Below are 19,355 nucleotides of genomic sequence, written 5' to 3' on the forward strand. Positions count from 1 at the left end.
CTTTATTGCGCACACTCCAGTCATTTAAAGAATAAAGCATAGACTTCAGAATAAGGGCACATAATCGTTTGAATAATCGTGATTTTGATATTGTCCAACATAATCGTGATAATGATTTTTCCATAATCGAGCAGCTTGTCAACACACACATATATACACAAAACACACACAATCCTAGATGAAACACTGTAATACTAACCTAATACAGTACAAACCTAAAAGCTCATGTAAATCATCCCATACTATATACTGCACTGGTAACATTTATCCGGTGCCAACTTGTCAATCGGAAATGTATCGATTCGGGAAATCAGTGGCGATACCCAGCTCTAATTAGAAAATTACCAATATACATGGGAAGTGACAAGAAAGGGTTTAATAGGTGTATTATTGCATTCCAAACAGGCTCAGTGAAGAATTTTGGCTGCCACCAAGTTATGTGCTGATGCACCTAAATCAAGAAGACCAATGTTAAAAGTTAGTCTTGAGCCCTGGTGTGATTTATGTGGTCATGATCTTAATGTTCTGTTGCAGAGAGTGGAACAACTTGTAGGGATTAAAGGAACAGCACTAGGCTGGTTTAAGTCATACTTAATATTAACAATGAATCCTCCATGCACTAAAAAGTCATGGAATTCCACAATTCTGTCCTTGGATGCCTTTCATGTTGTATATGCCTTCCCTCAGCAACATTTTCAGAAAGCACCACATACACCTCCATTGTTATATAGATGGCAACCAGCTTAGCTTATATATGAAGCCTGATGAATCTAATCCCTAAGTTAAAAGAATGTCATTAGCTTGGCCCCCTGCTATATTGTGAGGAACTTTCTTTGTAAAAAAAAAAAAAAAAAACCTGCGCAATATCATGAAAATTAAAAACATCCTGTCTAAAAAGTCCAAGCTTTTGTTTGACTGGACTAGTGTTGTCCTATATTATGTGATAAGCCTTCAATTGATCCAAAAAGCTGCAGTGCAAATGCTGACAGGAATTAGAAGAAGATATTACTCCCGTCTTATATTCTCTGCATTGGCTACAGGTAAAATTCAGAATAGAATTTACAATCCTGCTCCTCATATACAAAGCCCTTAACAATCAAGCATCATGTCACGCACAATGGCCACATCAGAGACATCCTGCTTCCAACATCATCAACCTGTGCTTGAGAAGTCTTTCAGATTGATATATTTTATTTGAGATACGTGTCCAAGATTTTTTGAACACCTGGGCATTGTACACATGTATGTAGAAAGCTGCTCCACAATTCCACAGCCAGTGTGGAATCCACATTGCTCCCCATTTATTGAAGATTCGACGATCGACCGGAGCCTCCTATCATGGTCCCTGAAAGAGACCCCAGTGATGTTGAGGAGTGTTATCCCCTAATAATTCAAGCACAACCTCCAGTACACCTTTGTGAAATTGGGAACAACTGTCGGTCTGCCACTCTAAAGATACTGTTTCCAACCAGTTTACTACAATGAGGAGGCATGTCAGACTACACAGCCCAACAACATCCAGAGCCGTCGGCATATCAGGGCAAATCCCATCCACCCCTGGCACCTTCCAACCAGGGAGCTTTTTACTTAACTCAGCTACCCATGCCAGGGATAACGTATGGGCGAGGCTTCCCCTGAGGCTTCAGACTCTGCCTCATCCTTGTAGGGCAGGTTCAGGAGCTTCTTAAAGTGCTCTTTCCACTGCCTAGTACAGTTCAGTAGTTGGGCCATACACTGGGCCAAGCCATGGTTTCCCTTCCTGAGTTGAACTTCTTTGACACCTCCCCCAAAAGTCCTTCTCCATTGCCTCCTTAAGCCTGATGGCTTCCCTCACAACTAGTTCCCACAAACAGGCTCATGAGTTGACACCTCAATAGACAGCCTTTTGACCAGATATTCCACCCATGTAATGGAGGCCATTAACAGGTCTCACTTAGATTCCATATCCCCTATCACAGGCAGACATTATAAGAGCTAGTCTTTCTGTACAGTGCCTTGCATAAGTATTCACCCCCCTTGGACTTTTTCCCATTATGTACTGTTACTAACTGGAATTTAAATAAACGTTTTCCCGTTTGATCAACAAAACATGCATAGTACTTTGGAGGTGCAAAATAAATGTTATTGTGACACAAACAATAATGAGAACAAAAAAGTTGACATCTGTTGGGTGCATAAGTATTCACCCCCCTGTGTCAATACTTGGTAGAACCCCCTTTCGCTGCAATTACAGCTGCAAGTCTTTTGGGGTATGTCTCTACCAGCTTTGCACATCTAGAGATGGAAAGGTTTGTCCATTCTTCTTGGCAAAAAAGATGAAGCTCAGTCAGATTGGATGGAGACCGTCTGTGAACCGCAATCTTCAAGTCTTGCCATAGATTCTCTATTGGATTGAGGTCTGGGCTTTGACTGGGCCATTTTAAGACATTAAAATTCTTTAATCCAAACCATTCCTTTGTAGCTCTGGCTGTATGTTTAGGGTCATTGTCCTGCTGGAAGATGAACCTCCGCCCCAGTCTCAAGTCTTTTGCAGCCTGCATCAGATTTTCTTCAAGGATTTTCCTGTATTTGGCTCCATCCATCTTTCCCTCTTTTCTGACCAGTTTCCCTGTACCTGCTGAAGAGAAGCATCCCCACAGCATGATGCTACCACCACCATGTTTCACTGTTGGGATGGTGTGCTCAGGGTGATGGGCAGTGTTGGGTTTTTGCCACACATAGCGTTTTGCATTGAGGCCAAAAAGTTCAATTTTGGTCTCATCTGACCAGAGCACCTTCTTCCACATGTTTGCTGTGTCTCCCACATGGCTTCTGGCAAACTCCAAACGGGATTTTTTATGGATCCCTTTCAACAATGGCTTTCTTCTTGCCACTCTTCCATAAAGGCCAGATTTGTGGAGTAGACGACTAATAGTTGTCCTGTGGACTGATTCTCCCACCTCAGCTGTGGATCTCTGCAACTCCTCCAGAGTAACCATGGGCCTCCTGGTTGCTTCTCTGATTCATTTTCTCCTTGTCCGACTCTTCAGTTTGGGTGGACGGCCTCCTCTTGGTAGGTTTGCGGTTGTGCCATATTCTTTCCATTTTCTTATGATGGATTTTATGGTGCTCAGAGAGATTTTCAAAGCTCTGGATATTTTTTTAAAACCTAACCCTGCTTCATATTTCTCCACAACTTTATCCCTGACCTGTTTGGTGAGCTCCTTGTTCAGTAATGATCTCCAACAAACTCTGAGTCCGTCACAGAACAGGTGTATTTATACTGAGATTAAATTGCAGTCAGGTGGACCCTATTTACTAATTATGTGACTTGCAAATGTGACTTGTGAATGCAATTGGTCGCACCAGATCTTTGTTAGGGGTTTCACAGTAAAGGGGGTGAATACATATGCACTCAACACTTTTCAGATTTTTATTTGTAAATAATTGTGAAATCCATGTAATATTTCCCCCCACTTCCAAATGATGCACTATTTTGTGTTGGTCCATTACATAAACTCACGATGAAATAAATTTTAATCTGTGGTTATACCATAACAAAATGTAGAAAAGTCCAAAGGGGGTGAATACTTATGCAAGGCACTGTATGTGGGAACGCATATCTCACATCTGTTAATAAAATCAACTTCACATTAGGTCTGTGCATTCTTTGTGGTCCAGGGAAGTGAAATGAAAAATTTGGACACATGATACACTCAATATTAATAAAATTGCAGTGTGCCTACAGTCTGTAGACCAAGTTGAACATGTATTTTTCTACGTCCTCGAAAACTACAGCAGCTAATTATTTGGCCCTTAAGATCATTTGGATAATTTGACTATTTTGTTTTACCCTATTCGACTTACAGATATTCGCAGGTATCTTGAATGCCGAACTCCGTCATGGTAAAAATGTTCATAAAACCACCTCCTATTTAGCAAGTTGTCTACAAAGTAAAAGCACAACAGTCATAATAAAAAGAATTACAGCGAATTCAGTTTAATTTTATCGACTATAAAATTCTATAAAATCTTCATAAAATATGTATACCTGGCACCGACGCGAGTGGCAGCCTTTCCACGTAGCTCCGTTGTCTCGTGTCTTTTTTAAGTTTGTTTGTCATTGTTAACACTTGCTTTTAAGGAGGCACTGTGTAGATATATTTATATCCTATGGATACACGTACTGATCAACCGCAACAAGGCAGTCAGGACTTTGTTTACACGAGGGATCAGCTGCTCGCGCTGCGGTGAGGAAATCATGTCGGCACAGTTCACCCCATACCGGAGGAGCTGGTGAGGGGGGCTTGCACTTTATGTTAACATTAGGTGGTGCAACCCAGGGCATGTTACTGTAAAAGAGACCATCTGTTGCCCGGACATCGAAGTGTTTGCTGTGATCCTCCGTCCCTATTACATGCCCAGGGAATTCTCGCACGCCATTGTTTGCGTTTACATCCCTCCACGAGCTACGGCCGAAATCTCGTGTGACATTATCTACTCTGTTATCGCTGGGCTCCAAACTAAACATCCTGAGGCCTTCATTGCAATTTCGGGGGGACTTCAATCATGTTACTCTGGACTCAACTCTGTCTGCTTTTCACTAGATTGTGTCTTGCCCAACAAGGAAGAACAGGACAATTGACCTGATGTATGCTAACGTGAGGGACGCATACAAAGCCACACCACTTCCTCCCCTGGGGAAATCAGATCACAATCTGGTTTTCTTACAACCCAAATATACACCAAAAGTGCGCAGACAACCAACCACCACGCGCTCCTTCAGGAATTGGTCTCCTGAGGCAGAGGATGCCCTCAGGGACTGCTTTGAGTCAACTGACTGGACTGTGCTGCAAGACTGTTTTGGGGAGGACATTGAAGGGGTCACACACTGCACTACTGACTACCTGAACTTCTGCATGGACATTGTCGCTCCCACTAAAACGGTGCGCTGCTTCCCTAACAACAAGCCCTGGACCACCAACAATGTCAAACATCTCCTCAACATGAAAAAGAGGGCATTCAAAGAGGGGGACCAGGCAGAGAGGAAGCGCGTACAGGGAGAGCTGAAGACCATGCTGAAAGAGGCAAAGGATTCATATAGAAGGAACGGGGAGCAGAAGCTGCAGGAGAACAACATGAGAGGTGTGGGATGGCATGAAAACCATCACAGGCTGCAAGAAGAGCAGCGGCACTGTTGAGGGGAATGTGGTGAGGGCAAACCAGTTTAACCACTTCTACAATAGGTTTGACAACCCCGCTCCAGGGGGTAATGACTGTTTAACACCTAGTCCTGCATCCCCCCAGTCAGCCCCATCTGCTGCTGCTACCTGCTCACTGCATGCCACAACCCCCTCACATCCTAGAGATCATCCCCTCCCTTCTGCTCGGACCACAGCCAGTGTGGCCCCACTCCCTCCAGCTCTCTGCCATTCTCCACAGCTGCACCCCTCCCTCAGGCAATCAAACAGAGCCCCCCCCCCTCCCCCCTACCACCACGGCGGAGCAGGTCACAATAGAGCTGAGGAGACTGCGCCCTAGGAAAGCAGCCGGCCCTGATGGGGTCTGTCTAAGACTTCTCAAGGCATGTGCTGTGGAGCTGGGTGAGCCTCTGCAGCATATATTCAACCTGAAGGCCGATTTATATATATATATATAGTCGGGTTGTACGCACGCACGCAAGACACGCAACCTCGCGTGCCCTCTTGCGGCTTGCGTGCGTCCGCCAATTTTTCTAACTATACGACAAAGCGACGCGAGGTTCACGCAGCCTGCAAGGCTTGTGATTGGTCTGCTTACTACATCCCTTCCGGAGTCTAGTTTTCGGTTTCATGCCCCATAATACCGGCAGAAATCACGGAAGATTTAGAAGAACAAATATGGACCAAATAGATGAGCACTTGGCAGAAGAGATCCGAAAGTATGACCACTTGTATAACCCGTCACTGTCCGCCAGAAATAGGCTATGAGGAGCCGCAATGGCGATGTAAATAAACAGTCGACGAAGAAAACGACGTCTCTTCTTTGTGTGTTTTGTCTTCGACAAACAACGTTACTCCGCCTAGTGTTCTGGCGGTGAATTGCGTTGCAACACGCGCAACACGTTAGAGAAGCATAAACTAAAACGAGTCCGTCGATGCAACTGCGTGGCCTTCCGCGGTTGCAGTTGCAGGACTATAATTCAGCCTTGAGCCTCCAACTGGGGGAGGTCCCTGCACTGTGGAAAACATCCTGCCTCATCCCTGTTCCAAGAAGCCACACCCCAGGGTGCTGAATGACTTCAGGCCAGTGGCCTTAACATCACACAAGACCAATCTCAAAGACCATGGAACGATTGCTTCTTCACATCCTCAGACCCCAGGTACGCCATGCACTCGACTCGCTGCAGTTTGCCTACCAGGAGAAGGTGGGCTTGGATGATGCCATCATCTACCTTATGCACAGGGCACACTCGTATTTGGACAAGGGGAAATGTGCTGTGAGAATCATGTTTTTTTTATTTCTCCAGTGCCTTTAACACCATCCAGCCCCTTCGACTGAGTGACAAGCTCTTGCAGATGGGTGTAAACGTCCACCTGGTATCCTGGATCACTGACTACCTGACGGAGAGACCACAGTTCGTCAGGCTTAAAAGCCTGCGTCTCTGAGGCTGTGTTGTGCAGCCGGGGGGGGGGGGGGACTCAGAAAATAAAAAATTAGCTTACAGTTCAGATAAATAAATTTGGCCCTCACACCTGACCATGTTGTCCCAGACTTTACCACTACAAATTCTTATATATTTATAAAAAAAATTCTGTTGTTTGTATATAGATATATATTATTGTACTATCTACTCCAGCAGCACAAGAACACTTTCCTACTGGACAATGACACAATCACGTCATTGCATTCCATTCCTGTATCTGTAAATATGTTCTCCGTATGCGATTTATGTATGTATGTATGTCAGTGATGTGTTTAAGTGTATAAGCTACTTGATGATCTAAATTTCCCACGGGATAAATAAAGTATCCATCTATCTATCCATCTATCATTGCAGAAAAAACAGATAGAACGAACGAACACAAACTTAACTCTACACCATAGACTATATGAAAAGCTCTGCAAACAATGTCCAGCATGCATGTCATAACAAACTATATTGTAGGCCTGTTGGAGAAGGACTCACTATTGACAAGAAAAATGTCTATATTACCACGGGTTGAGTGAACAGCCCATTCCAAACAGGCATGCATGTAGCGGTGCAAAAGTTCTCTAAATAGTAAGGAAAGGAGGTTCAATGCATCGTGTCTTATCTTTGTACTCATTCACCTTAACAAAAGAAAAGGAGATATCAGCAATTCCTAAAGACATTTTAATAGATAAAGGTATCTTTTATTTTCCATTTTTCATTCTAATTAAGAACAGATACTAATCATATCAGTAAGAAGGCAAGATCTCCAACCTGAGTCTGTTTGATGTCATCACTACGGCTGAGGTGATAAAGAGTCTCCACAGCAGCACTGATTACCTCTAAAGCCAAGTTGAAAGTCTTCAACCAAGACATCAAATCCTCTGGAGAGAGAGAATTTTTAAATAAATTATAACCTTTGCTGACTCCAGTTAATTTCTCATTATATCATACCACTTCACTTACCAACTATCCTGTCCTTGGTATCATCATTCAAATATGCAGCAATATTTCCTATCACAGAAAGGATGTGACAGCAGGTTGTCACATTTGCATCCTTTGAACTAAGAACAAAAACAAAAGTACAATAAATGTATGTACTGTAATAATGATTTTCAGAAAATAAAAAATTAGCTTACAGTTCAGATAAATAAATTTGGCCCTCACACCTGACCATGTTGTCCCAGGCTTCCAGGATCTTTCCACAAGGCAGTCTGGGAGACGAAACAACAGCCTTGGAGAGAAATAGCCAGGCCCCTTCGGCATGATCTGCCTTAGTGTGTGAGATGAGGTTGGTGATGAATGTAGACGTGAACTTGTCCTGTTTGGACCAGATGGTGAAAGCCCTGCTAAAATAGGGACTTGAGAGCCGAGAAAAAAATAAAATCAGGAAAGGTGATATGACAATGCTCCAAAACTATTTAAAGTCGGTAAAAAATGTTTTGGAAAGACTGCTCTAACTGAAGAAAGGAAAACTAGACTGAATGAAGTTGGTCCAACCTGAGATTCTGGCACTTGTGACAGAGCAAGCACAGGAGGTCCCAGGTCAGCTTCTTACTGATATCCAGGTGGCAGCTGGTAGAGTATGGCTTGACCTGACTGAGCACGAGCTGATCCAGAGCCTCCAGCGCCTTGTCCTGCACGGAGTTCTCAGAGTCTGCCAAAGCTGGCATCACTCCTTGCAGCCATGCTTTTTGCACCATACTGCATTCTGGTTTAGCCTGGTGGTCGGGGTAAAAAGAAAAATATATTACTTTTTTCCTTGTCAACAGATTGTTTGAGAGCATGCAAATTGTTACTTTATGCAGCAAGAGAAACAATATCCTGTTTGACAACTAACAACCCCTGTTAGCATTTTGTTCAGTTTTCTGCCATCTGTTTTAATGCCTCTCAGAGTCATCAGCTGATACTTACCACAAGTAAGTCTCCCATACATTGCAGGGCCTTCTTCCTCACAGACACAGCCGGGTCTCTGCAACGCTCTGACAACATAGCCAAGTTCTCCCAGCTCATGGGGATCACAGCATGTTTCAGGAGACTCACCAGGGCCTAGGAAAGGACCACAGAGCTCCTAAGTTAAAGTAATTTGTGCATCCTTTGTTTTACCCCTGTTTTACTGCACCGAAAGCCACTAATGAGTGTAACTAAACATACTGGTGACTGATTTGAAACATGTTGCTATCTGACAAAGCTCAGCTCCAGGTACCTGCAGTGCTGATTTCCTCACGTTAGTCTTAGAGTCTTTCAAACGCTGCAGGAGAAGAGTCGTGTTCTCTCTTGCTGCATTGAAAATACATATCTTTAAATAAAGCTCAGACTTTGAGTGGGGAATAATTGATGCAGAGGAATTATTTGCTTATCTCACCATCACATCCAAAGCTTTGAGTGCTGCTGATGTCCAAAGTCCTGAATGGCAGACTATGGTAGGTTTTCTGAGTCTGCTGGGAAGTTACAATACCTGAAACATAACCACATCTATTAAAAACACTTCAAAAAAACGTGTACTGTCAGCATTCAAAGAGCAGTGAATGCTTAATTAGATTTCTTTTTCAAAAACACATTTATCCAGCGAGTAATAGTCATGTGTTCAAAGGAGCATCTCTTCAGAGAAACGGTTACAGTTACTTGCAAAAACAAATTCTTATAAAAACTGAATAATGCTGGGAGGTTTTTCAAATTCAAATTTTAAGAATAATTTCTATGGGCAAGAATAATATATTTTAAATGTAATAATCTAAGGTCAAGTGTGTACTGTACGTGTGCAAAATAAAGTGTGGATAGGTTTTTCTACAAACTTGTTTTCAGAATGGGGGGATAGCTGAGAGGGATGGCAGAATTGGGAGGTTATCAAGGGGGATGGATTTTCGATAATTTAAGTTTAAAGTAGAGGGCATACCCCTCTTACCCCTACAAATCACCCACTGCATAGAAGCAGCCCCCATGCCGTTAGAATTATACTTGAGCTCGGCATTTCCTGCATCTCCCTAAACCCCAAAAGAATCAGGATCACGACTTCGCAGAGTGTCATACAACCTTGTCCTAGTTAATCCTTGGCCAACCTCTAAACTTGTTTGTCTTTCCCTGCATCCTTGTTCATCACCCACACCAGCCATCATCTCTAGTGCTCATAATGAACACACTGAAATCAACGTACACACAGCCACACACTTCCTGGAGCCCTTTGTTTGGAGTGGATCTTTACCTCAGGACCACAGAGTCTGAGTTTACTTTGTCTGGACAACCTGTTGTTGTTGTTGGTCCCAGTTTGCGTTATTGCTGTGTCAAGCTTTCTCTTTTTTTGTATTAAAAGAAGAAGATTATGCGTTTTCAGTTTTTCCCTCGAGTGTTTTTTCCCTTGAGTGTTTTGGGGGTTATTTTGTATGAAAAAGATCTCTTCTCAGTAAAGGGAGCTCATATGCCCCACAGAAAACACTGCTCCTGCAGCTCTTGAAACAACTTGTCAGTTGTCCAATACGTCCTCCTTGCATAATGCATGTGTAGCAGCTACTCAGACACAGCCCCTAAAAAAGCCAGCTAACAAGCGAAAGCAGAGGCAAGAGTTTCCTACAAGCACTGGAAGCAGTTCACCAATAGCAACAGAGTGAGTCAGCCCGCAAATCCAAGCAGACTAGGCTTTATCGGGAGGGGGTAGCTCACAGAGAGCTTAAACCAAGCATTTCAGACACAGGTTGAAAGGAGTTTGTCAAAAATCGACAAGACAACATGAATCTAATTGTGAACCGTTAGTTCCTTGTCTAGGTTTTAAGATTATTAGGACTCAAGCGCCATCCTATTGCTTTTTGTTTGATTATTCAGGAAAATTAATCCCATTTTTGGAGGCTTAATCTAACTCACCAAACTTTGTGGGCATGTCAGGCCTGGTGAAAATGTACATTTCTGGAGTAATTGGAATATGGATTGGTAAAATGGCTCAGCAATTTAAAATGTTCACGAAATTCAGTACACTCGTAGATTATGACCAGATGAAAAAAAAAGCCAGAGGCAATAATTTGATTAACCGTAACAGACGCTGTGTATTTTAACAAACTCATGCCATACCTTTAATCAGCTCAACATCAAATTCAGTGAGTGTCCTATTGACTGCTTGGAGATAAAAAAAAAAAGTAGTTTTTGTGACAGTGTTGATTCGCCATCAAAACACGAGGTTGTTGTTTTTCTGACATACATGGTCCAATTGACTCCAAACTGGACATGTATGACAAGCGTCCCGGCCTGCCATCTACATAGAAATCATGGCTTAAAGTCACAGTGCCCCCTGGTGGCAACAGGAAATGTCTTGTTTTTTAAACTTTGATGTACTCCTCATCGTCCATTGACAGAAGCCATTCAAACTTTGTCAGAACGGTCTCAAGACAATAATGATGAAGTCTGTGAGTTTTAACTGAACGCCATGTTAGCATTCAAATTTCAACGAGTCGCGTGACAGACGAAATTGCTGTAACTTTAGTGTACTTGTTCAATCTCCCTCAAACTACATGTGTATAACAACAGTTTATCCTTCCCGCGGTATGCAAAACTAATGCAACGCAGAGCCGTTACACCCGGCCCGGTATGCAGGTGTTGCTTTAACTCGATGAGTACAAAGTAAATAACAATATAGTTGTAACAAACCAGAATAATCCTTTACAAGTAAGTTGACAAGAATCAAATAGTTATATCTATCTTTCCCATGTGGTGTGGAAGGTCTCAACTTTAACTCAATCTGCAATAAAGGAAAAGTGTACCTTCTGTGGTTTCACCATCCAACAATGTCTGGGTTCCAGCTTAACAGAGGAGTAGACAGGTTACTTTAGTGGAAATGTATCTACTGAAACAGTTTATGATTTAAACACAAAACTCTTAAAATATATTCTCTAACAATTAATATATAATCCCCCATGCTATCATGAATATATCAAAAGCATTGTCTGAAAACAGGTACTAGACTAATACCCCAAACTAGATTATTCATATAAGAATGACTTTCATAGGAAAATACAACTGCATATGGTGTTGGGTGTTTTTCTCACTGGCAGAGAAGAGGTTGTGGACGGCCCTGGTGACATTGAGTGAAGGCAGCTCCAGACACTGGGCCAGACAGGAAAGGGCATGACCTTGGACAGTGGGCGATTCGTCCATCTGCTGTGCGAACAGCATGCTCTGGATCAGAAATTTGTGTGGCAGAAAACAGGCAAGGTCCGGGTCCTTACACTCTCCTGGCCTCCTCTCGGGCTGCTCCAGCAGTACCATTACCACATCCATAGAGAAGAGTCGGCACACCATCTACACAGAAGGTTTCTCATAAAAAGTTTTGTAGATATCTCTCAAATACTGAAAAGAAAATGCTACCATCGACGCATATGCAGGCTGGTACACTTTCCACATCAAGTGGGCCAAACAATGTTGAACTAGGAATATAATATTTTATAATTAGTGTTTACATTTTTATTTTATTATCCTTATGAACTTGAAGGCACGAGTAGAGGTGACTAAAACATGCTCAATCAGAATCCATTACAGTGCATCTAACTGATATACACTGTGTGCACAATTATTAGGCAAGTAATATTTTTGAGGATTCATTTTATAATTTAACAACTACAGTGATCTCGGTCAATCGAAAACGTCAATAAACCTCTAACCTGAATATTTAAGAAAGTATATGTGAGATGGCTTCTGTCAGTTTCTTGATCTGTTGACTATCAACTTTTTGTGCAGCAGCAGCCACAGCCTCCCAGACAATGTTCAGACAGGTATACTGTTTTCCTTCACTGTAAACCGTTTAAGAAGGGCCCAAAAGTTCTCAATAGGATTTAGGTCAGGGGAGGAAGGGGGCCATGTCATTATTCTTTCATCTTTATGGCCTTTACTGGCTAGCCACGCAGTAGAGTACTTTGATGCATGCAATATAGCATTGTCCTGCATAAAAATCATGGTCATCTTGAAAGATGCAGACTTTTTCCTGTACCACTGCCTGAAGAAAGTATCTTCTAAATACTGTCAGTAGGTTTGGGAATTGATTTTGAGTCCATTTAGGTCAACCCGAAAAGGTCAAACTAGCTCATCCTTTTTTTTTTTTTTAAATATTTTTATTAGGAGGTAAAGCACAGTAGAACAGGAATCAATGTCGAATTTACAGTCAGTATCACAATCTCTGTACGACAATTAACAATATATAGAGATATTGACACCATAAAAATACTGTGCATCCCGATGGGTTAAGAGTAACATATACAGTCTACCTCCTAGGATGTTTTTCTTAATTTATGGATCACATGAACGTGTTAATAATAATAATAAATAATACATTTTATTTGTAAGGCACTCTTCATCCGAGAATCTCAGAGTGCCACATAGTTAAAATCAAAGTCATAAAAAAAACTCAACTCAAAGTAAAAACGCGTTCTTGAATAAAAAGGTTTTTAGGCCAGTCTTAAAAGAGTCCAGGGTCTGTGTTGCCCTCAGGTGGTCAGGGAGACCGTTCCATAGGCGGGGCGCTGCTGAGCAAAAGGCCCGGTCGCCCATGGTGCGGAGCTTGGTGTTGGGAACCCGAAGGAGCGAGCTACTTGTAGATCTGAGGGTGCGGGTGGAGGTGGAGGTTTGGGGAGTGATGAGTTCTTGTAGGTAAGGAGGTGCATGTCCATTTATGCATTTATGGGTGAGGAGTAGGACTTTGTAATCAATCCGGGTTGAAACAGGGAGCCAGTGGAGTGACTGGAGAATTGGAGTTATGTGCTCATATTTATGGACTCTCATCAGGATCCTGGCAGCGCTGTTTTGAATGAATTGCAGTTTTTGGATGTTCTTGCCAGTGATCCCAGTGAAAAGTGAATTGCAGTAGTCCAGTCTAGAGGAGATGAATGCGTGGACGAGCTTCTCTGCATCTGACAGGGTTAAAGTGGGGCGCCGTTTGGATATGTTTTTGAGATGATAAAAGGAGGTTTTGCACAGGTGTTTTATATGGTCATTAAAGGTCAGGTGAGGATCAAACCTAACTCCCAGATTAGTGACTGTGGAGGAGAGGGGTATGACCTGACCGTCGAAGGTGAGCTGAGTTATGGAGGATGACTGAACCTGGTGTGGAGTGCCAACAAGGAGGGCTTCAGTTTTGCTACTGTTTAACTGGAGAAAGTTGCTGCTCATCCATGTCCAAGACAGGCGGTGAGACATGAAATGGCTGCAGAGGGGTTTGGGGCAGTTTTGATGTAAAACTGTGTGTCGTCAGCATAACAGTGGAAGGACATCCTATGTTTGCTGATGACATGACCGAGGGGGAGCGAACAATACATTACACAATTCAATGAAAGTAATAATAACAAAGATAAATAAATAACTGAAAATTCTATTAAGTAATAATTAAGTATTAAAGCTGCACAGTATAAATAAATAAAATTATAAAAGAAAATTTAAATTAAAAATAAGAATAAGTAAATTAATAAATAAAAAGGAAGAAGAAAGAGAGGAAAGAGAGAGAGAGGGGGGGGCGTCAATCAGGGGGTAGGGACTGGAGAGAGTGGAAGAATGTAAGAAAGGGAAGCCACTTATTATGAAATTTGTTAGAGCTACCTTTCACTGAATATCTGATCTTTTCCAACTATAGAAAAGACATGGTGTCTTTGAGCCACTGAGTACTGGAGGGAGCTTTAGTCGACTTCCAGTGGAGAAGAAGGTGGCGTCTTGCCAGTAAGGAAGTAAAAGCTAAAATGTCTAATTGAGTAGAGGTAAACCGGTTATGGTCCTCTTGGAGCCCGAATATGGCAACATGGGGGGAGACTTTTATAATCACTGAAAGTATTTTTGACATGGTGTCAAAATAATTCAACCAAAAGCGAGAGAGTAGCGGACAAGAGTAGAACATATGGGTTAAATTGCAGGATGAGGCATGACATTTGTCGCATTTGTCAGTGATACTGGGATAGATTTGCGACAGTCAAGCTTTAGAAAAGTGGACTTTAACAGTACTTTAAACTGTTTAAAAGTTTAAAAGTGTGAGACGAGCGCAGGATGAACTTGTGTAAATTTTCTTAAGAGCAGTGTCCCACCAGTCATCCTCCAAGTTCAGATCCAGTTCATCTTCCCAGGCAGCCCTAACTTTAGTAACTGGAGAGGAATCAAAAGACAGAAGTTCATTATAAACTTTAGAGATGAGTGATTTTTGAAGTGGATCGTGGTTTAAAAGCACCTCCCACTGTGGGGTCGGCGGCGAGGAGGGAAAAACTGGAAACAAAGCTTTAGCGCAGTGTCTAATTTGAAAGTATCGAAAGAGATGAGAAGGTGGGAGATGAAATTCTCCTGAGACATCTGTAAAGCTGCGAAAAATACCGTCCTTGTAAAGATCTTCAAAACATTTCAGGCCTTTATTATGCCAAGCGAGAAAGGTTGAATCTGTAAGCGGAGGTCGAAATAAATGATGTTCAGTAAGGGAGTTAAAGTAGATGTTGATTTAAATTTGAAGTGTTTCCTAAACTGATACCAAATTTGAAGTGTGGATTGAACCACTTGATTATTTGTAATGCCAGAGAGGTTGGATGGAATAGAAGAGGTAAGTAGAGCAGGTAAGGAGGATGAAACACATGACTGTGCCTCCAAGTGACACCATGGCTGATTCACTGACTTGAACAAATATGACATCTTTTGAATATGTGTCGCCCAATAATACAGTTGGAAATTCGAAAGTGCCAATCCGCCATTGAATTTACATCCCTGAAGTGTGGATTTGCGGATCCTAGGAGCCTTTCCACACCATAAGAAGTCAGAAATAGTTTGATCAATTGTTTTAAAAAACTGCTTTGGCAGGAAAAGTGGGAGACAATGGAACAAAAATAGAAATTTGGGCAAAATGTTCATTTTAACCGCGTTAATTCTTCCAATTAATGAGAGAGGTAAGCTCTTCCATCTTTGGAGGTCAGATTTAATTATAGACATTAAAGGTGAGAAATTAGCAGAAAAAAGAGAGTTTAACGTTCTGGTTACGCTGATCCCGAGATACCTAAAGCCAGAAAGGCTCATTTTAAAAGGGACATCTGACTGTGTGAGCTTTGATGCTGAAGCATTGACAGGATAGCATTCACTTTTAGAAGTATTCACTTTATAGCCTGAGAATGATCCAAATCTCTGGAAAGCATATTAAAATTGTTGGAATGGAAAGGACAGGATCTGAGACATACAACAATAAGTCATCAGCATAAAGTGACAACTTAAATTCTGTGCCCAATCGTGAGATCCCAGTAAAAGTGGAGGAGGACCTCAGAAAGATTGACAGGGGTTCTATAGCTAGCGCGAACAGTAGAGGAGATAGGGGACACCCTTGTCTGGTGCCACGGGTTAGAGTAAAAAAATTTGACTGAATGCTGTCGTAAATTCAGCTATTGGAACTTTCTAACATGGTCATATACCATGATGGCATGCTACCCTCTTAAATTACTTGATTCTGACGTTTCAGGCTTCGTAAGTGTTATTTCATGTGTTTGGGTTATTTATCACCCTCTTTGGAATGATCTTTGAACTATGGGATAGTATCTGACCTGCTAAGGGAGGGCCAAAGATCTAGCAGGTGACTTCAACTTACAGTAACTAAAAACATGTGCAAATTTAGGCATAGACCCTATGTGCTACGTCATTTGATCTATAGCTTTGTTTGCAACACCTCTTTAAAAAGGCAGAGGCAAGCCAGATTTTCACTATCTGGCCTTTGTGAATTATCCGGGCATACCATGGAGCCCGTCTGACCTGTGAAACTTCTGTGTAATAAATTCTGTTATGCTGCAAGTTCTGGGTCCGCAAGTTCTGGGTCCGCGTCTCCTCTCTTCAAACACCAACTTCGACAAGACACTGCTGCTTCAAAAATACGACAATGCCATTAGTGGAAATGTTTGCTTGTGGAGATGCGTAAAGGAGAAGTATCCACGAAATGAACCCATTCCCTAGACCAAACTTCTTTAGTACAGTAAATAAATAGTCCCATTCAACCCTATCGAATGCTTTTTCAGCATCGACCGAGATCACTACTTCAGGTGTTGTTGTGGCAGTTTTAGAGTAAATAATATTTAGGAGTGTTCGGACATTAAAGAATAACTGCCGCCCCTTAACAAACCCAGTTTGCTCATGTGAGACAATAGTTGGTACAATGTTCTCCAGGCGATAGGCCAAAGCTTTAGCAAGGATCTTAGCATCTACATTTATTAATGAAAGGTCTGTATGAGCTGCAGAGATTTCGGATCTTTATCTTTTTTTAAGAGGAGACTTATGGAGGCTTGCCTTAAAGTGGGAGGGAGAGGGCCATGTTCCAGTGATTCCTTATAAACAGCATGTAGTAAAGGGGACAATTTATCCTGAAATTTCTTATAAAATTCCACTGGAAATCCATCAGGGCCAGGAGCTTTGTTATTCTGCATAATTCTCACAGCGAGAGTGATCTGAGCTTAACACAGGAAAGTTGAGGCTATCTAGGAATGAATTCAATTCAGTGGTGTCAGGTGGAGATTCATATTTATATAAAGAGGAATAGAATGAGTGAAAGACAGAATTGATTGTGGCCGGATCCTTATGCAATGAGCCAGATGAATCTTTTATCTGAGGGATCATACGTGAGGCTGCCTGGCGACATAGTTGATGGGCCAGGAGCCGACATGCCTTGTCACCATGTTCATAATATGTGGAGCGTGATCGTAAAAGAAGTCGCTCTGCATCACTAGTGGTGATGAGATCGAATTCAGTCTGTAGGTCAACACGCTGTTTAAGTAAACTGGGAGAGGGGCAAGTAGCGAGTTGTTGGTCCAATTTGGTGATATTGATAGAGAGTTCTTGCAATTTGGCTTTACGGGACTTATTCAAGTGGGCAGAGTAGGAAATAATTTGTCCCCGCAAGTATACTTTTAATGATTCCCACAGCAGTGAACATGAAACTGGTTCCATATCATTTTGATTTAGAGAGATATAATCATCAATTTTAGTTGTAATAAATTTGGTGAACTTATCATCTGAGAGAAGTAATTTATTGAACCTCCAAGGTGTTGAGTACCGGGGTTGTGAAGAGAACTGAATATATAAAGAGAGAGGGGCGTGGTCAGAAATAACAATAGGATGATAACTAACAGACAGTACTTTGGGAATTAGTTTAGCATCAATAAAATAATAATCAATCCGAGAGAAAGATTGATGCATCTGAGAAAAGAAGGAATATTCCTTGGTACGAGGGTTATAAAATCTCCAAGGATCAGTGCAACCGTTCTTGGACACAAAATCTGAAAGTGACCTCGACATTGAAGAAGGGGTCAGAGTTCGTGGGTTGGAGCGGTCTAGGTTGGGATCAATTACACAGTTCATGTCCCCGCCAATTATAAGGAGGCTGTTGTTCAATGAGGGAAGACGTTCAAATAGCTTATTCATAAAGTGTGGATAATCGAAATTGGGGGCATACATGTTAACTAATAAAATGGGAATATGGAATAGCCTACCTGTAACAATTAAGTATCTGCCGTTTTTGTCTGATATAACCTTAGAAGCTGAAAACTGAATGGACTTACCAATTAAAATAGCAACCCCCCTGGCCTTAGAATTGAAATTAGAGTGAAACACCTCAGAAACCCAGGGACATTTAAGCCTGACCTGATCTTTAGTGCACATGTGGGTTTCCTGCAGAAACACTAAGTCCGCTTTAAGACGTTTCAAATGAGCAAATTTCCTTGATCTCTTAATTGGACTCCCCATGCCTTTAATATTCCAGCTCAAGAATCTCACAGAGGACCCAGTAAGTGGGACATCAGAAGCATTAGTATTGGTGGCCATATGTTAAATTCCTAGAGATAGAAATAAACTGAATGCGGATCCCCAAGGAAGGAAGAAGAAGAGAAAAGAAAAAAACAAAACAAACAACAACAAACACACTGAACCACCCCCCCACCGCACTTACAACGACCCCATCCCCAAACGATGGAGAACCCAGTGCTAACTCCACAAGGAGTCAGATCCCTAAATTGAACACTTACGGCTTTTTGCATAACTATCAAGCTTCGGGTTGAGCTCCTGCAAGCCTAGCAACATTTGACAGAAAGGTACAACCAATCAAGACCACGTTAAACTGAAAAACCACATACTGTGTGTTTATGAAAATAAGAGGAAACAGATTAACTGAAAAAAGTAATAAATGTCAATATCAACTGTCACTGCTTCCTCAACGGTGTGTATCACATCTCGGTTCTCTTACATGTTGAGCGACCTGAATGAATGCGATGGCCTCTTCTGCTGAATTAAACTCCCTCTCCGCACCGTTGTGAGTGATCCGGAGGCGCGCCGGGTAGAGCAGACAATAGCGGATCCCCGGTACTTCGCGGAGCCGGCGTCGGACATCATTAAAGGCGGCTCGGGCACGAGCCGTCTTCGGGGTATGGTCGGGAAAGACGGAGAAACTCAACTGTCCAATCTTAATCCGTTGTTGGGCCCTGGCTCGGCGCAATATGTCCACACCGTCTGTTTGATAGTGTAGACGAGCGATTATGGGGCGAGGGCGCTCTCCGGGCTTCGGCTTTGGCTGGGGAGTACGATGAGCGAGGTCCACGAGAGGCTCCTTCTCCAGCTTAAAAGCCTCCTTGAGTAGAGAGGAAATATCCGTAGCAGCAGAAGAGGTTGAAAAATCTTCGGGAATTCCCACTAACCGTATGTTATTGCGCCGCGATCTCGCCTCCAAATCCTCGCATTTATTGTCCAG

The 19,355-nt window shown here is 42.3% G+C and overlaps 1 protein-coding gene across 2 annotated transcripts in view; it reads right to left on the reverse strand.

Annotated features, from left to right (window-relative positions):
* Positions 1-19,355, reverse strand: part of ncapd3 (non-SMC condensin II complex, subunit D3) — a 107,983-nt gene that overhangs the window by 74,868 nt on the left and 13,760 nt on the right. For both annotated transcript variants that reach the window (XM_053410809.1, XM_053410810.1), the window contains exons 11-19: positions 11,680-11,932; positions 11,395-11,433; positions 9,015-9,107; positions 8,856-8,929; positions 8,564-8,698; positions 8,150-8,370; positions 7,819-8,010; positions 7,616-7,713; positions 7,424-7,533 (exon numbers count right to left, since the gene is read on the reverse strand). In XM_053410809.1, coding sequence (XP_053266784.1) covers positions 7,424-7,533; positions 7,616-7,713; positions 7,819-8,010; positions 8,150-8,370; positions 8,564-8,698; positions 8,856-8,929; positions 9,015-9,107; positions 11,395-11,433; positions 11,680-11,932 — 1,215 coding nt within the window. The remainder of the gene's footprint in view (positions 1-7,423; positions 7,534-7,615; positions 7,714-7,818; positions 8,011-8,149; positions 8,371-8,563; positions 8,699-8,855; positions 8,930-9,014; positions 9,108-11,394; positions 11,434-11,679; positions 11,933-19,355) is intronic.

Source organism: Pleuronectes platessa, chromosome 19 (genome assembly GCF_947347685.1).
Source record: "Pleuronectes platessa chromosome 19, fPlePla1.1, whole genome shotgun sequence".
In the NCBI taxonomy this organism is placed as follows: domain Eukaryota; kingdom Metazoa; phylum Chordata; class Actinopteri; order Pleuronectiformes; family Pleuronectidae; genus Pleuronectes; species Pleuronectes platessa.